This window comes from Hyalella azteca, unplaced genomic scaffold (genome assembly GCF_000764305.2).
Source record: "Hyalella azteca isolate HAZT.00-mixed unplaced genomic scaffold, Hazt_2.0.2 contig17509, whole genome shotgun sequence".
NCBI lineage: Eukaryota > Metazoa > Arthropoda > Malacostraca > Amphipoda > Hyalellidae > Hyalella > Hyalella azteca.
The window spans coordinates 68469-86798 of record NW_025947290.1 but is presented as its reverse complement, the minus strand read 5'-3'; the positions used below and the strand labels follow the sequence as shown (position 1 = coordinate 86798).

At 37.5% G+C, this 18330-nt stretch overlaps 1 protein-coding gene across 3 annotated transcripts; it reads left to right on the top strand.

Moving 5' to 3' along the window:
* The first annotated feature begins 1741 nt into the window (after positions 1–1741).
* On the top strand, positions 1742–18268 carry LOC108664898 (CCHC-type zinc finger nucleic acid binding protein). Of its 3 annotated transcripts, none has more exons than XM_018151593.2 (7): positions 1742–1988; positions 10311–10696; positions 10887–10904; positions 12914–13090; positions 14066–14406; positions 14677–14822; positions 15096–18268. In XM_018151593.2, exons 2-7 carry the CDS (start codon positions 10516–10518, stop codon positions 15190–15192), a joined length of 960 nt encoding a protein of 319 aa, XP_018007082.1. In that variant the 5' UTR covers positions 1742–1988; positions 10311–10515; the 3' UTR covers positions 15193–18268. The 3 variants fall into 3 exon arrangements, with proteins under 3 accessions (XP_018007082.1, XP_018007080.1, XP_018007081.1); XM_018151591.2 differs by having other exon boundaries at positions 12914–13123; XM_018151592.2 differs by lacking the exon at positions 10887–10904 and having other exon boundaries at positions 1744–1988; positions 12914–13123.
* Positions 18269–18330: the final 62 nt, after the last annotated feature.

Genomic DNA, 18330 nt, shown 5'->3' with positions numbered 1-18330 from the left:
GCGCAGTTAAATTTGATCTACTTACTCATTCCAGATACTACATGTACCTGGGTACCTCAGCGTGATAGTTGATGTCTCGCTTGCAGGAATCGCCTCACGCATATCTGTATCATTCTCCTCGATGTCGGGCTGTACTAACTCCAGCTGATAATAAAAGCTTTCTATATGTTCACTCGCAAAACATTCCTATAGTCCTCTGGTTGCTTATCCCGCGGAAAATGCCATAAATGTTCATGAGAAAACGATTTCTATCTTTATACACTACTTTTGGCCACCGTCGTTTTTTCTGTTCTATTTTTTCGCTAGAAGGCAACCAATTTTAGGAAAAGCCTGAGAAGAAGGGCAAATCCGTATTTGAAACCATTGCTAACTATCAAGCTCAAAAAAAAAAAAAACAATCACGAGCGACGAGCAGCAAGTGTTTGCAAATCCCATTTCCGAATACGTTGAGACGAAGGTTTTGATCAAAAGATTGAAGGCCCGAATGATGTTGATTGAAGCGCGCGTCAATCGATTGACGCGAGCTTCAGACCCGCTTGATCGTTTAGGCCTTTAGGGTCACCTTTAATCTCTGTAAAATTCTCAAATATCGGCGTTACTTGCGGCATCTTTCCCTCACGGACAACACTAGTAAAAAGGGTCATGAATAGATTTATCAGCTGGCTTTTCGCTTCCTTTGTTGGTCGAGCCTGCAGACCATGATTTAGGCGAGTTGTGACGGAATAAGGTGACTTGTCGGTGACTATTTTCACTTCAACTTGCAAATTATCTAAAGGTACTCTTAAGATCTCTCTCTTCAAAGTCATTGTCATGCTAGTGCCTTCCCGTGTGAAGGCCTTGAGAGACTTACGACTCAAGTTTGAGACTTGATTCTTTTCGACTACTAAGTCCCAAGTAAAAACTCTAGCTGTTCATAGGTTATACTTACATTTATAAAATCAAAGAGGGATTAAATTTTTCTGCGGAGTCAAGCATTTACATGTATGAAATTATGCTTCAAGGACGTCTGATCAAACCTACGCACGATAAAGAATCTAGGTTTGATCAATTATTTCGCTAGTAGCATTGTACATGATATCCTAAAAAAACTGTGTTAATAATGAGACAAACTGATCAAAAAAAATATTAACACAGGGGATATATATGCGGCTAAGTTTGCGAATTTTAAATTTTTTACAATTAAATAATAGTACCTTAACTTTCGAAAAAATTTGATGAATTCATGGTTAGCTCTGCGTTCACTAGACCTGAGAAGTCAGGATTATCGGTAGAAATTTAGTTTGTTTCCTTCGTCTGATTGACATTCAAAGTAATTACCATTAGTCAATTAGTTAAACATTTTCATGAAATATATGCATAGTAATTGTTTTTTAAGCGGGTTCTGGCAGATGCAGCGCGGGACAGTCTGGCCTTGAACCTACGCTACACCTGCTTAAACCTGCGCTGAATGCTACCTTAAAATCATTCAGCACAGATTTAATTAAAGCAGGTGTAGAGCAGGTTCACGGCTGGACTGTCCCACGTTGTGATCCGCGCTAACGCTCACGTGTTTTTGTCCGACCGGTCAGATGCTGTACGGAACATTATGATTTTTTATGGACAAAAATGGATTTGAATTGATTCTACTAAGTACCAATTTCAAATTCTATAATTTGCTTTTATTTTAATTATAGGGTTTTACAATAGTCTATTCTCAATTCTTTCTTTCTAGTTGCTTTCGTTTTATGTTCGATTCCGTTCGTAACTTTCACGAAACCGAACATTTTAATTTTGTTACGTTTATGGTTTTAATTACGGTTTCTTAAGGAGTATGGGATACGTAAAACAAATTATCAGGTGAATAGTTGTTGGAATATTTACTCTTTTATGTGTACCGATGTTTTATATGCTTAAAAAGAAGTTATCATTTGGGCGCATGCGTTTGTGCAGTGCATTCGAAACTTTCTCAAGCAATGTAAATGATTGAGCGGCGGAGGACGTACTTAGAGGTAAGCTCTTCATATTTTCTAAATGCGGTCTTAAAATAGCATGTTGGTATAAAATTCTTGCAGTCTATCGTTTAAATAATTTTCAAGTATCATTTTATGAAGTAATTGTGTGTCTTTATCTCCTTTGGTATGATATTTTGTCTTCAGTTGCCGGAGCAATATTTTGGCTATCGCGAGTTCCGAAGATTGGGACCATGTGGGCTTGGATCGTTGTTTCTCGTGCCCAAAAGTTGTGTTGAGCAAAGTAATGTGTTAATTTGATTGATAAATGTTTCGTCTAGATCACTTTGCTGTAAAAATCATAGTCCGCTCATTGGTGATCATGTTTTTCTATTTACCCTTCTATTTCTTTTATTTGTTACCACTTACCACACAGGTCAGGAAGTTTCTTGTTTTTTTCAAGTAGCCCTAGCTAGAAACCGACATGACATCTGCCAAAAATATTTTTTTGCAGCAATATTTAGGAATAGGTAACCTAATATATTGATGACCTTATTTTTGCAATACTTTTCAAGTTATTTGTTACCTCAAATGCCAGGAAGTTTCTTCATTGTTTCAAGAAGAAACAGCCACCCACTAACAACATTTATTTTAGAGTATAGTAGGTAGTAGGACCTAATTGTTTTTTAAGCAGATTCTTTCCAATTTTTAAGCCTTGTCTTCCTATCACCTATGGCCCTTGTAAATTAGGGTAAACGCGGTATATTCCGACAGGCGACATCGTAGGTAATTCTGTCACCTCCATAGTGGCAAACCAGGGCTTTTTTAGAATCAGTTCATTTTTAATTTCTTCATTTACTCAAGATTTAAACCAATTTCTTAAGTCTGGTAATGCTGGTATCCAGGATACTTTACTGGTCTACCAATAGGACTCAAAAATGAACTTGAGGGAGAGACTGGAGAGTCTAAAAAACTCTCTGCTCGCACCTGAAGATGTTCTTCTACTGCTCCATTGCCATGATTATAAACATGTATGCCTTGACATGCTGAGAGCCTATGACCCCAAGTTAGCAACATGCAGCGCCACAGTTAATGTATATACCAAAATAGGAACCTGTTCCCGTGCATAACGCGATTTCCATAAGGAAGTTCTTCTGCCGTTGCCTAAATTTGACGGTTCATGTAATTTTGGAATCCTGTTAGTTTATAGCCCGTTGTTCTGGGAATCCCAAATCCCCTTAATAATAATAAAGCTTATGTTTTCTTTTCAACCAACATTTTACATAAAAGATAAAAGATAGGACTTGCATTAAATTGTTTCAAAACATGGAAATATCTATTCTGTGTCTTTAAATTGAATTTATATGTACCGATTGCCAAATCAAATCCAATTTTCATTGCAATCATTTCCTCCAAACCTTTCCAACTCTCCCATTAAAAATATAATGTCAAGTTCTGGTAATATACGACACGATCAATATCGTGGATACGCGCCCGATATATTTGTGGTGTCACTCTTCCTACGCACAAACCCAGTCGCGCACACACAAGATTAGATAAATATATATATGATTATTGTAAGGATCATTTCTCGCGTTAAATTTATAAAATTGTTCTCGTGCAATATGCAAAAGCCCCTTAAGTTTCTTAGCAGTTTGCTGATGCATTATATTGATTGGATTCTTGTGACTGTTACGTTGGACGCGTTCGAGCGTTGATTGGATTCTTGTTACTGTGATGATGCAAGCACTGTTTTTTTTTTCAAAGAAACAGCTGTGGCATCTTGCAGAGACTCATCAGTGATGATGATGGAGTGAAAGTGGAAGTGTGCTGGACGTTCCAGATTTTTGGGTCCTGCTTTCCAATTTGCTATGTTTACCAGTTAATATATTACCCCTCTGGATTTCCACACTGTTGGTAGGTACACTATGTGAAACATAAATCTATACTTTTTTGTTTGTGTGAATTAAAAAAAAAAAAATGAAAGAATGCATGAAAATCTTGAAAAACAGCCAAAAAAGGGTACTGTGGAAATCTATCTCCTCCCAGAATTTTCAAGCTACAACATCGAGATGCATATCATTCGTTGTGTAAGGACCATGTCCATATCTATTGATTGGTTGTAGTTTTTTTTTTAGTTATAATTTTTATGGGTGGGGTGGGCATTTTTTGGAAATTTTTTGATTCCCCTATAAATCACCTCTACCCTTTTGAATTTCCCTTCCTTTTTCAAAATATTTTTAACACTATAATGAAATAGAAAAAAAAAAACTACAGCCAATCTCTCTATCTTCTATTTGCTAATCAAATAGTATATCTCTCATTGCTGTAGCTCAAAAACTTTAGGAGGAGATAGGTTTGCAGTGTCAAGAAGTGTGAATGTTCAGTAGAGTGCGACAAAGTCCCAAGCTCCTCAAAATAGGCATTCAAGGTGGTATGGATACAAGACTAGACGTTACTGGAGATGAAATTCAGTCAAGGATGGTGGGAACAACTGCATGAGAACCATCCCACATTACAGCAGCTGGGTAACTAAAGAGCAGACCGTCTATTTATGCATCTTCAGACCATCTATTTATGTGCCCGGCCGGTAATTTCTGCCTATCTTAAGGGGACCGGCTACCCTAAAATTTGAAAATTTTGAGTTTTTCTGTTTCTTATCTCATCTTAAAGGTTGTTTTCTTGCGCATCGAACGATATAAGTATCATCCCTGTGCGTCGAAAAATCACTTTGTGACAGCTCCTCAAAGGGAGGCGGGTTTTAGGTCCCTTAACACGTTGACTACGATTGATTCATCTAGTACTATTATTTCATTTTTTGTACTTTTTTAAGCAGGGTTGCTAGACGGTCATTTTTTCCGGACAAATTCCGTGATTTAGTTTTTCTCAATTGCGTTGGCCGGCTAAAATTTATGATAGGGGTACTTCCTAATTAAATTTTAAATACTGCAAAAAGAAAATAAATGGAATTTTTATAGCGGAACCTACAAATAAACTAGTATACATTGAATTATCGGCCTTTTTTGTTCTCGGATTTTGCCGATTTTAGGCAACCTGAATTATGCACCACTACCTCCTGGAGAAATACATTTCGTGGTACGCATATGTACCAATACGTAGTCAACGTGTTAACAAAACTCTACGAGGATAAATGACGCGCTGGTCACTCCACAAAGGAAGGCCTGGCATTAAGCAGCCAATCATGGCACTAAAGTGGGCATAGTCTTGTTTGAAAGAGCACTTTCTTACGCATCGATTGGTGGTACACCCATCTTTGTACCTCCATTTTCTACTGCACCACGCCCCATAGAACAGGGGGGGGGGTTGGGGGCGGCCCTAAGTAATTCCTAAGGCACTAATTACGGGGCGAGACTACTAAAACTGCAAGCTGAAGCCAAACCTCTCAGTGCCCATCATGACAGCGACGTGAAAGGTGTACAGCCAGTTGCTCCATACCTTCCTGAATGGTTTAAGGCTAAGTTACGGTATTTTGGCTGCGTTGCGACTCTTTTATGTCTATTTAAGTGCCGCGCGGGCAGTCTTTTGGCCGTACTGAAAACCTCATACTGCTCTCACGGCAAATATATCTCCTCCTACAGTTTTCAAGCTACAGCAATGAGACATATACCATTCGATTCGTAAAGACCAGGCCTATCGACTCTAACATCACTTTTTTGAATTTCGGTCTGGTTCGTTTTTTATATGGGGGGGAGGGGTGAAAAATGAGAAAAAAATGGGGAAAAATGGAAAAAACGCAATAAAAAAAAACTAGATGGAAAATGAAAAAAGTGATGTTAGAGTCAATAGATATGGTCTTTACGAATCGATTGATACGTGTCTCGATGTTGTAGGATGATATTTGTGGGAGGAGATAGATTTTCTAAAGTACCCCTTTTTAGCCGTTTTCTATGAATTTCACGTTTTCTATCAATTTTTTCGAAAAATTCATATGAGCAAAATGTTTTTCTTTTTACATTTTACATATGTATGTGAAGTTTAATGATGATCGGATAATAACTGTAGAAGTTTTTCCGGAGGGTAGCCGGTCCCCTTAAATGTGAAAGAACTCCACCACCCCTAACCCTTTTGTGATCTGTTGTGAATGCACAAATCAACATACAGAAATGATTTTGGTACCATTGGATAGGTCAGAACGTCAGCTTTAAGATGGGCATAAAAACTGGAAAATCAAAATTTGCAATTTTTGACCCAGAAAATCAGGTGGTAAAGGGTTAAAGATTTGAAAATTACAATTGAAAACTTCTTAGTTGTTATAGTACTGCACAATAAACAGGGACAGGGAGCCTGAGAGGTTCAGTTATGAAGGCAGGATTTAAACTTTCCTGCTTAATTCTGGAATCTTATGCCTTCTTGTCCAACATGGCAAATTTTTGTCATATTTGGAACCTTACAGCCCAGCTGTTCACTTAATGATGTCAGGCATAGAATATATCTACTTGGCAAGCTGCGACTGGATTTTTGAGCCATTGTTTTATGGGTTTGCCAGCCATGATTCCATTTGTTTGAGCCGTGAATTCCATATCTCGGCCTTGAAAAGCCATTTACCAGCTGCAAACCTATTATTTACTAAGTCCCATGCACGTGTTACCCCACATCTCTAATTTTACCATAAAAACAGTCACTAACATTTGTCTTCACTTAAGCGGCAACTGAACAAGTGAAAATGCAGTGTGACTGTTATGACATAACCACAACTACGTGATCTTTGAAGAAACATTTTGGGTTGACTTGTTGTTGATGTTATTACTTTTTGCATGTTATTTTGGCTGGAGGCAGGAGCATTGGCTGGAGTATATATACTGCGGATTGTGGAAGTTAAAAATTTTATGAAGCATTATGTTTGCTAAGTGCAAAACCCGATTTTTCCTATCAAACAAAAAATAATGACATTAGACCTCAAAATTTCATACCTACTGAAATTATATGATATTAGAGCCACAATACTTCAGAAAAAATGGGACTTTTCCAGCCCTGAATGACATAATATAGGTACTTAATAGGGGGGATTCAAGAGCCTTGCAGGAGTGCTTATTGTTTAGGAACTGACAGTGATTTTGGTGCTGGAGCACTGTAGTACAGTCGTCCAGGCCATCCCAGTCCTTTCAGAGGAAGTGCTCCTATTTTGGTTTCAGGAAGTGCACTCCTCAATTACATAGGTACATGGTTTAGAAGGCATTTAGAATGCCACCATGTTCTGAAGTACTGGACAGCTCTAGTTGTGGCATTGAAGGTATAAGTTTACCATGCTAGAAGAAAGGATGTAATTTCTTAACTTGTATTGCAGTCTAATTATAATATCCTACTGTTCTACTATTCCAAAACATAGGGCAGAGTTGAAGACAATGGCAAGTCACCTGTAAATGAGACAGAAATGTCTATCCTTTCTGTCAATTTCAACTCTTTCTATGGCCCTTGTCTAATTTTTGTATTAAAAAAATTAGAAAGATAGCACATTTTTGCACATGATGTGCAGAAGTTGCCTGTAGAACAATAGTTTAACCTCTGATATTCCAGAATCAGAGAATGGCTGTGCTGACACCTAAAAGTGTCAACTGTCAAGTATATAAAAGTAAATTGGTACACCACCCAATCTCAAAATTTTGCATAGTATTTTCTGATAATCACTACTGTTTCTTGGGTCACAATTTGGGATTCTCAAAATTTGTAGCAAAAATTTACTGTTATCTGAATTTTTATAAAAGAAATTGATGGCAGGAGCTGATGAAGTGAGTGAAATGCTGCCCATTTATAGGTGTGAGATGGCTCCTTTCCAAATTTCTAGTTTGGGGAAATTTCCACCACCAACATATTCAAACTGCTGCCAAGATCACTCTTTTCAGCAGTAGCTGATCACAGTACAATTGAGAACTTCTTGCCATAGCTACCTTAGCCCTGGTGTGAATTTGTCTACCTTCTCAGAGGATTCCATTCTACCTTCTCTGCAAGATTCCAAATTTATTGAAAATATCACATTAGAGCTGCAATATTCCTGTTATCAATATGAAAATTCCTATCTTGCCTTGGTCTTCAAGACTCCAATAATATTGGTCAAATTGTTGGTGTTTTTATGGATCAAAAATTAGGGTAGAATGCAAGAAGGAGAATATAGGAACTAATGCACATAATGTATATCTAAAACCTGAATTTATATTTTCTTTATAGATTGTGCTTTGATTTTTGAACTGATCAAGTTACCAGGCTGGATTAATCTTGAATATACAAACCACCATTTCTAAAATTCAAGTCTGCTCTATACTGCATTATCAAGTCCTGTAAGTTGCATATTTTGGTAAATTTTATATCTTGCATTGTAATCAAGCAGTTTATTTTAAATTAGCTAGTTAGACTGGCACTGCTAGGCTTGATAATTCCTGCAACACCTTTCCTGTCATTCTGTAGTTCCTAATCTATTAAATTACAGTATGTGCATTTATTCATATATATTTGTCCACTTCTAATTCACATTTTACATAGATGATAGGATTCCCATCCTACTTTTGTTTAAAAATTTGTAAGAAAAAGTTCCAAATTGAATTCATATTGATCACTTGTTCTCCTCCAATCCTTTCTGCTTTTTCACTTTTTTCTTTTTCTTGCATTGAAAACAAAATTTCAGATTCTGGTCATATCCCAACACAAAAGTATCATTGACAGGTGCCCAAACAGCCCCAATATGTTTGTTATGCTAGGTTCAAAAACACCTACAAACTGACATATATATAAATGGGTTTGTTAAAAAGGCTGCCACTTTTATTTAAAAATTTCTTTGTAGTTGAGTTTCTCTAAATTAACAAGAAACAAACTTGTAAGGAACACAAAAATCCTTTGTCACAAACCAGATTTTGACTGATTACAAATATTGGAAGCAATCCTAATTCAGCGCAGAAAATCACACCTAAATAACCAGTCAACTTAATCTCAATGCACTTTGAAACTTCATAACGAGACTGACTGTGCCCTACTATTGGACTGTACCATAACCTTGCTCTTGCTTCTTTTACTGCTTCAGTTAGTCATCTTCCAGCAGCCACCCTAGAAGCACCTCATTTGCTAAACTTGTAGCCCTGAAGGGGATAACTTATCACCAGATTTTAAAAACCTTTATTTTGGAGAAATATGAAGACTTGTTGATCCTGCCATTGTAACCAATATTAGAAATTTTGAGAAACAATAAAATTCTTGACAAAAGTGGCATCCTTTCTAACAAAACCTGTCAAAATGAGTGGCTCTATCCAAAATATACATGATTAGATAGGAGATGATTGATCAAGTAGATGAGTCATGGCTCCAAAAAGGAGGAAAAGAAGTCAATTGTTGCTAGGAAAGTAGACTTTTTCTCACCTGGTTCAAAAATCCATTATATAGCCTAGTTTAGCTAACTTTTATACGTTTCTCACACATTTTGATGGGGGTTTACCATCACATGTTCAATGTTTCAGGCTTTCCTTTGAGAGGGATAAGTATAGTATCATGTAGCACAGAATTAAATTCTGGAATGACATAATGGATCAACCCAATTGTCATTTGATAGCAGTAATTAGTGAACTGGTATGTATATATACTCCTATTGAGTGGAATACCTTAAACTAACTCTTATTTACCCTAGCTGATATTTTTAAATCAATCAAAGGAACCAGTTGAATTAATACAAAGTGTATATATCTATACAAATCGCCATTCTTAGAATTCCTCAACACCTTTATAGTTTGCCCAGCTTGTTTGAGACTAAGCCAGTGACCTGGTTTGATTTTGAATAACTTTAGGGAGAAGAAATGCCTAAGATATTGTATGCAGGATAAAAATTTAATTCAAGATTTTGTGAGTTTTCTTCTTTGGATAAAGATATTTCTGAGCATATTTTCTTCTGAATCAAAGATTGGGAATTATGTCTATTGGCTATGTGTTGCAATAACTTTTCTTTTGCTAGAAAGCAATAAATCTTTCTTGAAGTTCTCAATACAATAAAAAAATAAGGATATCATATTCATCCCCCATCTTGAAAGGAGTAGCAATAAAATACTGATTCTAGTCTATGATGTTGTGCCAAGATGGGAGGGCATTGAAGATAATTGTGGACCATTATTGAATGTGTTGCAGTAAACATATATTTTAAACTAAATTTTCAAGAAATGAAACAAATATAAGTTAGATTTATTTTTTGTAACTGATTGAGTTTTTTATTAAATGCCACTTAATATTAGCAAGTAAAATTAAATTTTGACTGCTGTGATTCTAGGAAGTCCTATTGCTTTGAATATTGTGTCAGCATTAGGCTGCCTAGATCAGCCATTCCAGCTGCAAGCTTAATGCTATAATTTTATTTTATACCCAATTGTGATTTATCAATTTTGTTGTGTGCAGAAGTATTGGAGGTGCAGTAGGTGAGGAGAAGGAGCAGGAGAGTGGCGGTGTTGTTTTCGGAGCAACAGTCAGAGTTGAAAGTACATTACTGGCAGACACAACATTCCCTGCCTAAACAGCAGCAGCTACTGCGTTCATCTTTAACTTACTTATACATTAACAGCTGCAGTCTAAGAATAAGAATAGACAGTAGATACCATTCAAAATGTTGCAATCTGGGACAAAATGTTACAAGTGCAACGGCATTGGGCACTATGCCCGAGAATGTCACAACTTGGGAAACATCCCAAGTGGTCGTGGCCCTAATGGCCATGGCAGTAGTGGTGGAGGCGCCAGTGGTGGTGGCAGTATGAACCGTGGCCGGGGATCCTCGGGTGGTGGACGAAGTAAGTGGTTATTTTCTATACTATTAAGGATTAACCTGATTATTATTGTAAATTTTAAACTAATTTTTCATATTGCTGCTACCACCTACTTGAAATTGTGAATCATACCAGCAATTTCAATTATGAAAATGTGTATCCACATTTCGGTTTGTAATTATAGCTGAGTGTAATTCACTCTCTGTTGTTTCAGTGAAAAGATATGGAAACAGTGAGTTGTTCTGTACTTTCTTGTTTAGCTTTGCTGTACACTCGTCTATGTCATCCATCCAATCAGTGTGTTGTTACGTCATGGTTTAGTTGGTGCCACCTAACCTTATGTTGTTGATTGTAGTAAAGATACCTAGTTTTGTATGCCAAGCCGTTTCCTATGTAAGGCTTAGTTGAGAAAAAAAGTTGGTCCATTTTAATGTTAATGCCTTTCTGGGGTATAGTTTCAATTTATATCTTCTTGAATTAGTGACTTTTAACATTTTTCTTATTTTTTAGTAGCTTTTCTTGATATATTGTGTTTTTTAATTGCCTTACATTTCATTTTTAAGTATATAATTTTCAAGTAAAAATTTTCTTAGTAAATAGCTTGAATTCAACTTGATTGTTGGTCCCTAGACTTGAGGAATCATGCGAGTTGCATAGACTGAAACAGGATTAGTTCATTGGAACAATGATCCACAGCTAAATTTTGTGTTCCTGGCATGCTCTAAATGCTTCTCCTTGCCAGTATTTCACCAAACTTATTGCATACCCAAGCTTTATTTCTGTAAGTTGAATTATTTTCATTATTAAAAAAGTTCATTATTGACTTGGTAACTTTTTATTTTTTTCTTGCTATCTGTTTGTATCAAGTTAATAATGTTGTAAATACATCACAAGTGAATTACCAAGATTTGATTGTCCTATTTTGATGTTGAATTGCTTAACTTTGTGGTTGGTTTCTTAAATTACCTATTTATAGCCTGAAGTCTAATGTGAGCTTCTTAATTTTTCTGCTTATTCCTAAATCCAGCAACTCATTTTACATTTTTATAATTATCAGTTATTTGTATTTACTTAGAAATTGTCAGAAAAATCTCATGCCTCATTTGTATGGTCAAAAGTTATGCATTTTAAGTCTTGCTAAGGTTAAATACTAGAATAATTGATTCCTGTAGAACTGGCATTCCAGTGAAAAGTAGGTACAAAATATAGGAAATTTTCAGTCACTCCAGCCATGGAAATGCATGCAGTTGAGCAGCTGCTAATTTTTATACACGTTTTCAGAAATAATTTTTACAGTATGATCATTTTACCTGTCTGCCATCTGTTATGCTGAAAAATAAGAAAGTGTTTGAATGCCTGAAGTTAGCAGTTGTAATACTTGAGGCCCTAAATGCTGTGTAAGATTTAATTATGCAGACATATTTATTTACATCAACAATCATGATATTTTGGTTTACTTGCTAACTCCTATTATATGCTGAATTTAATTTATTTGTAACTGTTATTGATGGATTTTGTCTCCTCCCAATAGAAATTCAGTTTCATACACATTTTCAGTTTGCCATTTATGAAACCAATGTTGTGAATCTGTCACTTGTTGTTTTTTTCCTCTGAACAAAAAGTCAATTTACTCACAATTTGATTTACAGTCACCAAATTCTATTTTCCAGTCACACAATGCTACTTTCTTATCATAAAATGCTACTTCCTAGTCACAATGTGCTACTACTTTTCAGTCTCAAAATGCTTCTTTCCAGTCTCAAAATGATTCTTTTCAGTCTCAAAATGATTCTTTTCAGTCTCAAAATACTACTTTTCTCTCACAAAATACCACTTTTCTCTCAAAAAATGCTACTTTCCTCTCACATAATGCTACTTTCCTCTCACAAAATGCTACTTTCCTCTCTCAAAATGCTACTTTCCTCTCTCAAAATGCTACTTTCCTCTCTCAAAATGCTACTTACCTCTCTCAAAATGCTACTTTCCTCATGAAATGCTACTTTCCTCTCTCAAAAATCAAAATGCTACTTTCCTCTCACAAAATGCTACTTTCCTCACAAAATGCTACTTCCCTCACAAAATGCTACTTACCTCTCACAAAAGGCTTCTTTACAGTCACAAAATTCTACTTTACTCTCATAAGGAGCTACTTTGTTCACACAGAATGCTACTTTCCATTCACAAGAGGCTTCAATCCAGTCTCAAAATGCTACTTTCCTCTAACAAAATGGTTCTTTGCAGTAACGAAATGCTACAAGTGCAACCGCCCTGGGCACTTTGCTCGTGACTGCAAAGAGTCCGAGGACCACTGCTACCGCTGCGATGGTGTGGGGCATATCGCCCGCGACTGCTCTGTGGCTCCTGCCGAGCGAGACTCCTCGCCTCCCGGTGGTGGAAGCAGCAGCGGCGGAGGAGGAGGTGGTGGTGGTGGCGGCAGCAGTTTCGGTGCCAGTGAGAAACCAGAATTGTTTTTATAGCTATTTTCAATGTTTAATTTTTTCAGTTATAGATATTTCTCTAAACTTGAAAACCGCACCTGAAGATGTTCTTCTACTGCTCCATTGCCATGAATGAATATATCATACCTTAAGAATCGAAACCTTGTGTACCGTACGATATGGTGTCTGACTTCTTATTTGCTCTTCTGAAGCACTTATCTGAGTACTGAATTTTATGGTTGAGAGCAAAACTGAATATAAACATGTATGCCTTGACATGCTGAAAGCCTATGACCCCAGTTGGCAACATGGAGCGCCACTGTTAATGTATATACCAAAATAATAACTTGTTCCCGTGCATCCCGCGATTTCCATAAGGAAGTTCTTTCATAGTGAGGGTAGGAGCACCACCCACCCAGATCTCTTAATTTCATTTTAAACTAGCAGGTTAGCCTGCCGTTGCCTAAATTAGACAATTCATGTAATTTTGTAATCCTGTTAGTTTATATCCCGTTGTTCTTGGAATACCAAATCCCTAATAATAAAGCTTGTGTTTTCTTTTCAAACCAAAATTTTACATTAAAGATAGGACTCGCATTAAATTGTTTCAAAACATGGAAATATCTATTCTGTGTCTTTAAATTATATATATAATTATTTTCCTCCAAACCTTTCCAACTCTCCCATTAAAAATATAATGTCAAGTTCTGGTAATATACCGACACGATCAGTATCGTGGATTCGCGCCCGATATACTTGTGGTGTCACCGTGTCACTCTTCATACGCACAAACCCAGTCGCACACGCACAAGCTTAAATATATAGGTATATATAAGATTATTGTAAGGATCATTTCTCACGTTAAATTTCGAAAATTGTTCTCGTACAAGATGCACAAACCTCTTAAGTTTCTTGGCAGTTTGCTGATGCATTAACCCCTTATATTTGTTTTCAGCTTGCTACAACTGCTCCAAGCCCGGCCATCTGGCGCGCGAGTGTCCCGAGACTGACCGTCTATGTTACGTGTGCAACGAGGCCGGTCACATCAGCCGTGACTGTACAATGAACAAGAACGACTCATCTAGCCAGTCGTCGTCACGCATGGCTCCTTCGTGCTACAACTGCTCTAAGCCTGGACACTTGGCACGCGAGTGCCCGGAGCCCGAGCGTCTGTGCTACGTGTGCAACAAGTCCGGACACATTGGACGTCAGTGCACCATGAACAAGAATGAGTATGGTGGTGATGGTGGACGTGACGGCGGACGTAGTGGAGGTGGAGGTCGCAGTGGAGCCAAGGTAATCATCTTTTTTTTTTGGTTATATTGTTTGCATCCAACTCTTTACTTCATATAGCAATGGCTCATAAAATTTTTTTTATATGAATGTGTAAGAACTTGCTGTTACATATGTGACGTATTTATAACCAGCTAATTTTTACAGATTTCTATTAGTCTTGTTGAAGTTTTGATTGATAGAAGTATTTGTCAACTAACCGTATCCAATGCATTTGACGCTGTGTACTATTTTTTGATCATGAATAAATTTGCATACGGTATTGATTTTCAGTGCTATGTGTGTGGAAAAATTGGGCACATCTCGCACGAGTGTCCCGTTGGGGGAGATGAGAGCGACAAGCGCTGCTACAACTGTGGGGGCACCGGCCATCTCTCCAGGGATTGTTCTCAGGGAGGGTCTGACGCTGCCTGCTTCAAGTCAGTAAACTATTAAGCCCTTGTAATAAACATCCTGGTATCATATCATGTGTATTAGTTAGAAATATTTTACTAATCATCACTTTTTCGTTGTGATTTTATGAAGAATTGTTATGGACATTTTAATGTACCCTATGCTTCTTTCCAGTGGCATCTAAGATTCATTTTTTCCTCTAAGTAAGACGATTAATATGATATTGCTGACTCAACAGGAAATGAAACTTATTGTACTGTCTTAGCGCCCTTCAGCTCATGGCTGTTGATTGTTCTCAGATGCAGCAGCAAAGGCCACATTGCTCGCAACTGCCCCAAGTGCTACGCTTGCGGCGACTTCGGCCACATGGCCCGCGACTGCGAGACTGCCGCTTAGAACGCAGCCCTTCTTAGAACGCCAACTTGTGTGGAGATGAAAGAAAAAACAAGGACCTTTAGTCCACACACCGAAGACCTTACACTACTCCAGATGTCGAAGTTGCTGAGATTTGTCTCGTCTACTTTTGGAGATTTATAATTTCCAAGAACAATTTCTCTGTCATGAGACAAATAATCTATAGCTGTGGCGTCTTGTGTCGAGTGTAATGTCTTCAAACACCTCCGATCACCTCACCAGTCTCCCACTACACATCACATTTATTTCCATAGGAGGTGTTCTCTTTTCAGCTCTGCATTCTTTGTGTGCGTGAGCGCAAGATTTGTTATAAAGTGTTGTATCTGTTCTTATTCTATAGATCGCGATTGCAGTTATGTCAAGATCATTGAAGGCAGGAGCACCTTTGTGGTTGCGGGACATGGACTAGAAGATAGTGTGGTGTTGCGGAGCGTTCCTGTTAGTGTCTCCTCATGAATTTAAGTGCCCTTTGTTCTAATATTCTTCTATAAAACGCCTATGTCAAATCAGCGTCATATTTGGATAATTAAGACTGCAATGATCTCATCCCTTGTTATTGGAAATAACTGAGATGTGTAGGAAGTTTTTTTGATTGGACGATGTGAAGTAATGCGAGGCGCACTCGTTCAATTATGATAAAGCTCATTTATATTAGAATAGACAAAAGAAAGGAATCCCACGTCCTTGAAAGTTTGGCTGCTGCTGCAGTCATGTTGAAGCCTTCAGAAGATCCAATGCTGTTGCTACTGAAAACCCACCTCCGCTTCTCCTGCTACTTGGCGATGGAGGAGGAAAGTGCTGGTGACTCGTTAACAAAAGATGACTGGTGACTTTAGAGCGCGATTTTCTTGTTTCTTGATGTGACTGCAATCACTTATAAGTGTTAGGGATTCAAATAATGTTGGAGAGCAATGAATGGTCGATAAATTTTCTGTAGTCTCAGTTTTGACGGAAATTGAAACTGCTTTTGACAATCAGACATCTCTTCTTCATTTAGAGTTATTTGCAGGCGCTCGTTTGACAGGATTCAGGACTGCAGCTTTGGTGTATGCAGCAATGTTCACCTTCATTGCACGAAAACTTTATTCATCTGCAATCTTCCTTCTCTCGTCATGAAGTCACTTTTTGTGACATTTCAGTTGTTCATACCGTTTCACTCGAGTGCTGCCGCGATACGGGGTGACTTGAACCATTTTTAGCGCTTACCTTTTTGTGATACACATAGTCAAATAGTAAATATATAAAGTACGTCTCTATTGTATTTGTAGTTTATCTCGTGGTACTTCTAGGGTCATCAACACAATTTTTCTCTGGCAAGAACTTTTTAAGTTATAGGGTTTTCTTGTCTTGAAGTCAAAACGGTCCAAGTCACCCCGTGTAAGGTACTTCGTCGTAGAATGCGGTGATCACCAAGGTTGTGTATTTCAAGCCAAAGCATTCGGCTGTGGATTATTCTCTCTAATTCAACAATCCTTTAAGTCGTAAAATTCGCAGTGACGTGGCAGAACAGACTTCCGAACTTCCTTCATCATCTCATTACCTGCTTCCTCCTACGTTTTTGTTGTCGTTAGATCTGCTGTTACCTTTGACGAGACAACATTTTTATCTGTGCGTTGTTTGTTAATATTGATGGTTTATATCCGTTGATTTTGTTTAAAATCTGAACCTTTTCACTGGATTTCAGTTTCCAAGAAATGTTGTCGTAACACGGAAGAACAATGCTTTCTCCCTGTAGTATTGTGATGGACTGATGGTGCTCTTCTCACTCTGCCTCTTCAAAATATCTTTTAAAAATAGAAACTTTCGATGAATATGACAATGCATTGTCAATGGGCTTCTGTTTACTTTTTTGTTTGAAATCGTATTTTGGGTTTAGTGTTGATTACGTTTAACCTCAGCATTGAAGTTGGATTTTTCATTTCTTGTTGGAGTTTGTAGACCTAAACGTATACATTTACGTCGTTGATGCATCGTGTTCCGCGAAACTGGACTTGCTTATTCTATGATCTTGACTTATCGGTAGACGTTTTGTTCAGCCAAGCATTCTAGTGTAAAGAAATCCCGAACCTGAAGTGTAGAACAATATTGGATCAATTCTAATAAATGCCTTGATATAGCCAGGTCCTCATTAATTTCTGGCCTGCGTGGATGGAAATGAAATGAAAATATTCTGCGCTATGATTTAATTTGTGTGTCTGTAGAGTAATGAGTGAAATTTGACAGGAACATACCGCTTGTTATTGTAGTATTTGTGTCTCATTTAAGCAGTTATACAACTTTATGAAGTGAAGAAAAAGATCGCCATTTACCACTCGTTGAAATCGGTAGCCACGCTACGACGCTCACCAATTAATGTTTTAGTTTAATTATACTTGCATTGTGCTAAAATCCTGGCAAATTAGAACTTCTTAAAGCCGCTTTTCTTGGTCCGTGTTAACAGACCATCCCTTTTGAGGTCTACAGGTTTTCGTACTACTGTCACTTGAATGTATTGAATGTATCGAGATGATTCTTGAAACTTCTTGGCCTCAACACTGGGCTCATCCGCTCATGGCGTCTGTGTCCCGTCAATGTGCGTAATGAGACGTTGGTGTGCTCAAAGAAAGTGCAGAGCGTCATTTGGCAACCTGGTTCTCACCATTGTATTGTCATTGGTAGTCCACGAATGAGTAGATTCAATTATGTCTATGAATCCGATCTTGTTTTGAGGCTGCGATACACAATGTTGGCATACTAATGGTTGAAAAGGGTCGTGATGGGTTGTTCGTAATGCAAAGGTGACTTCATTTTTATTTACTAAGCTTATCTTATAAGATGAAATTTTTCACCGTAGTGATGTGTTTCTGGCTTCTTCTAATGGAGGCTTGTTCCTTGGAAGTGAGATTTGTGGTGGACTTGGATGGAAATGAGACTTCCTTGAGGGGCTTCATCACCGTTAAATGAAACTTTTTTGTCGCTGTAGAAATGTTATCTCGATTAGTTCTCCTGCTCAGCTTCCTAGTACTCTAATAGGGATGCCATTTGCCTAATCTTTGTCCATTATAAAGTTCTCCAACAATCTGCATTTCATTTATCTCTTTGTAAATTTAGGCTCTTATTCTTCGAGCGTTCATAGATGAC

Bases quoted from the DNA above. Each gene is read 5' to 3' on its own strand.
- LOC108664898 (XM_018151591.2), top strand. From the start codon at position 10,516: ATGTTGCAATCTGGGACAAAATGTTACAAGTGCAACGGCATTGGGCAC. The intron at 14,407-14,676 runs GTAATCATCTTT...ATTGATTTTCAG, and splicing joins GAGGTCGCAGTGGAGCCAAG to TGCTATGTGTGTGGAAAAAT. The intron at 14,823-15,095 runs GTCAGTAAACTA...GATTGTTCTCAG, and splicing joins TCTGACGCTGCCTGCTTCAA to ATGCAGCAGCAAAGGCCACA.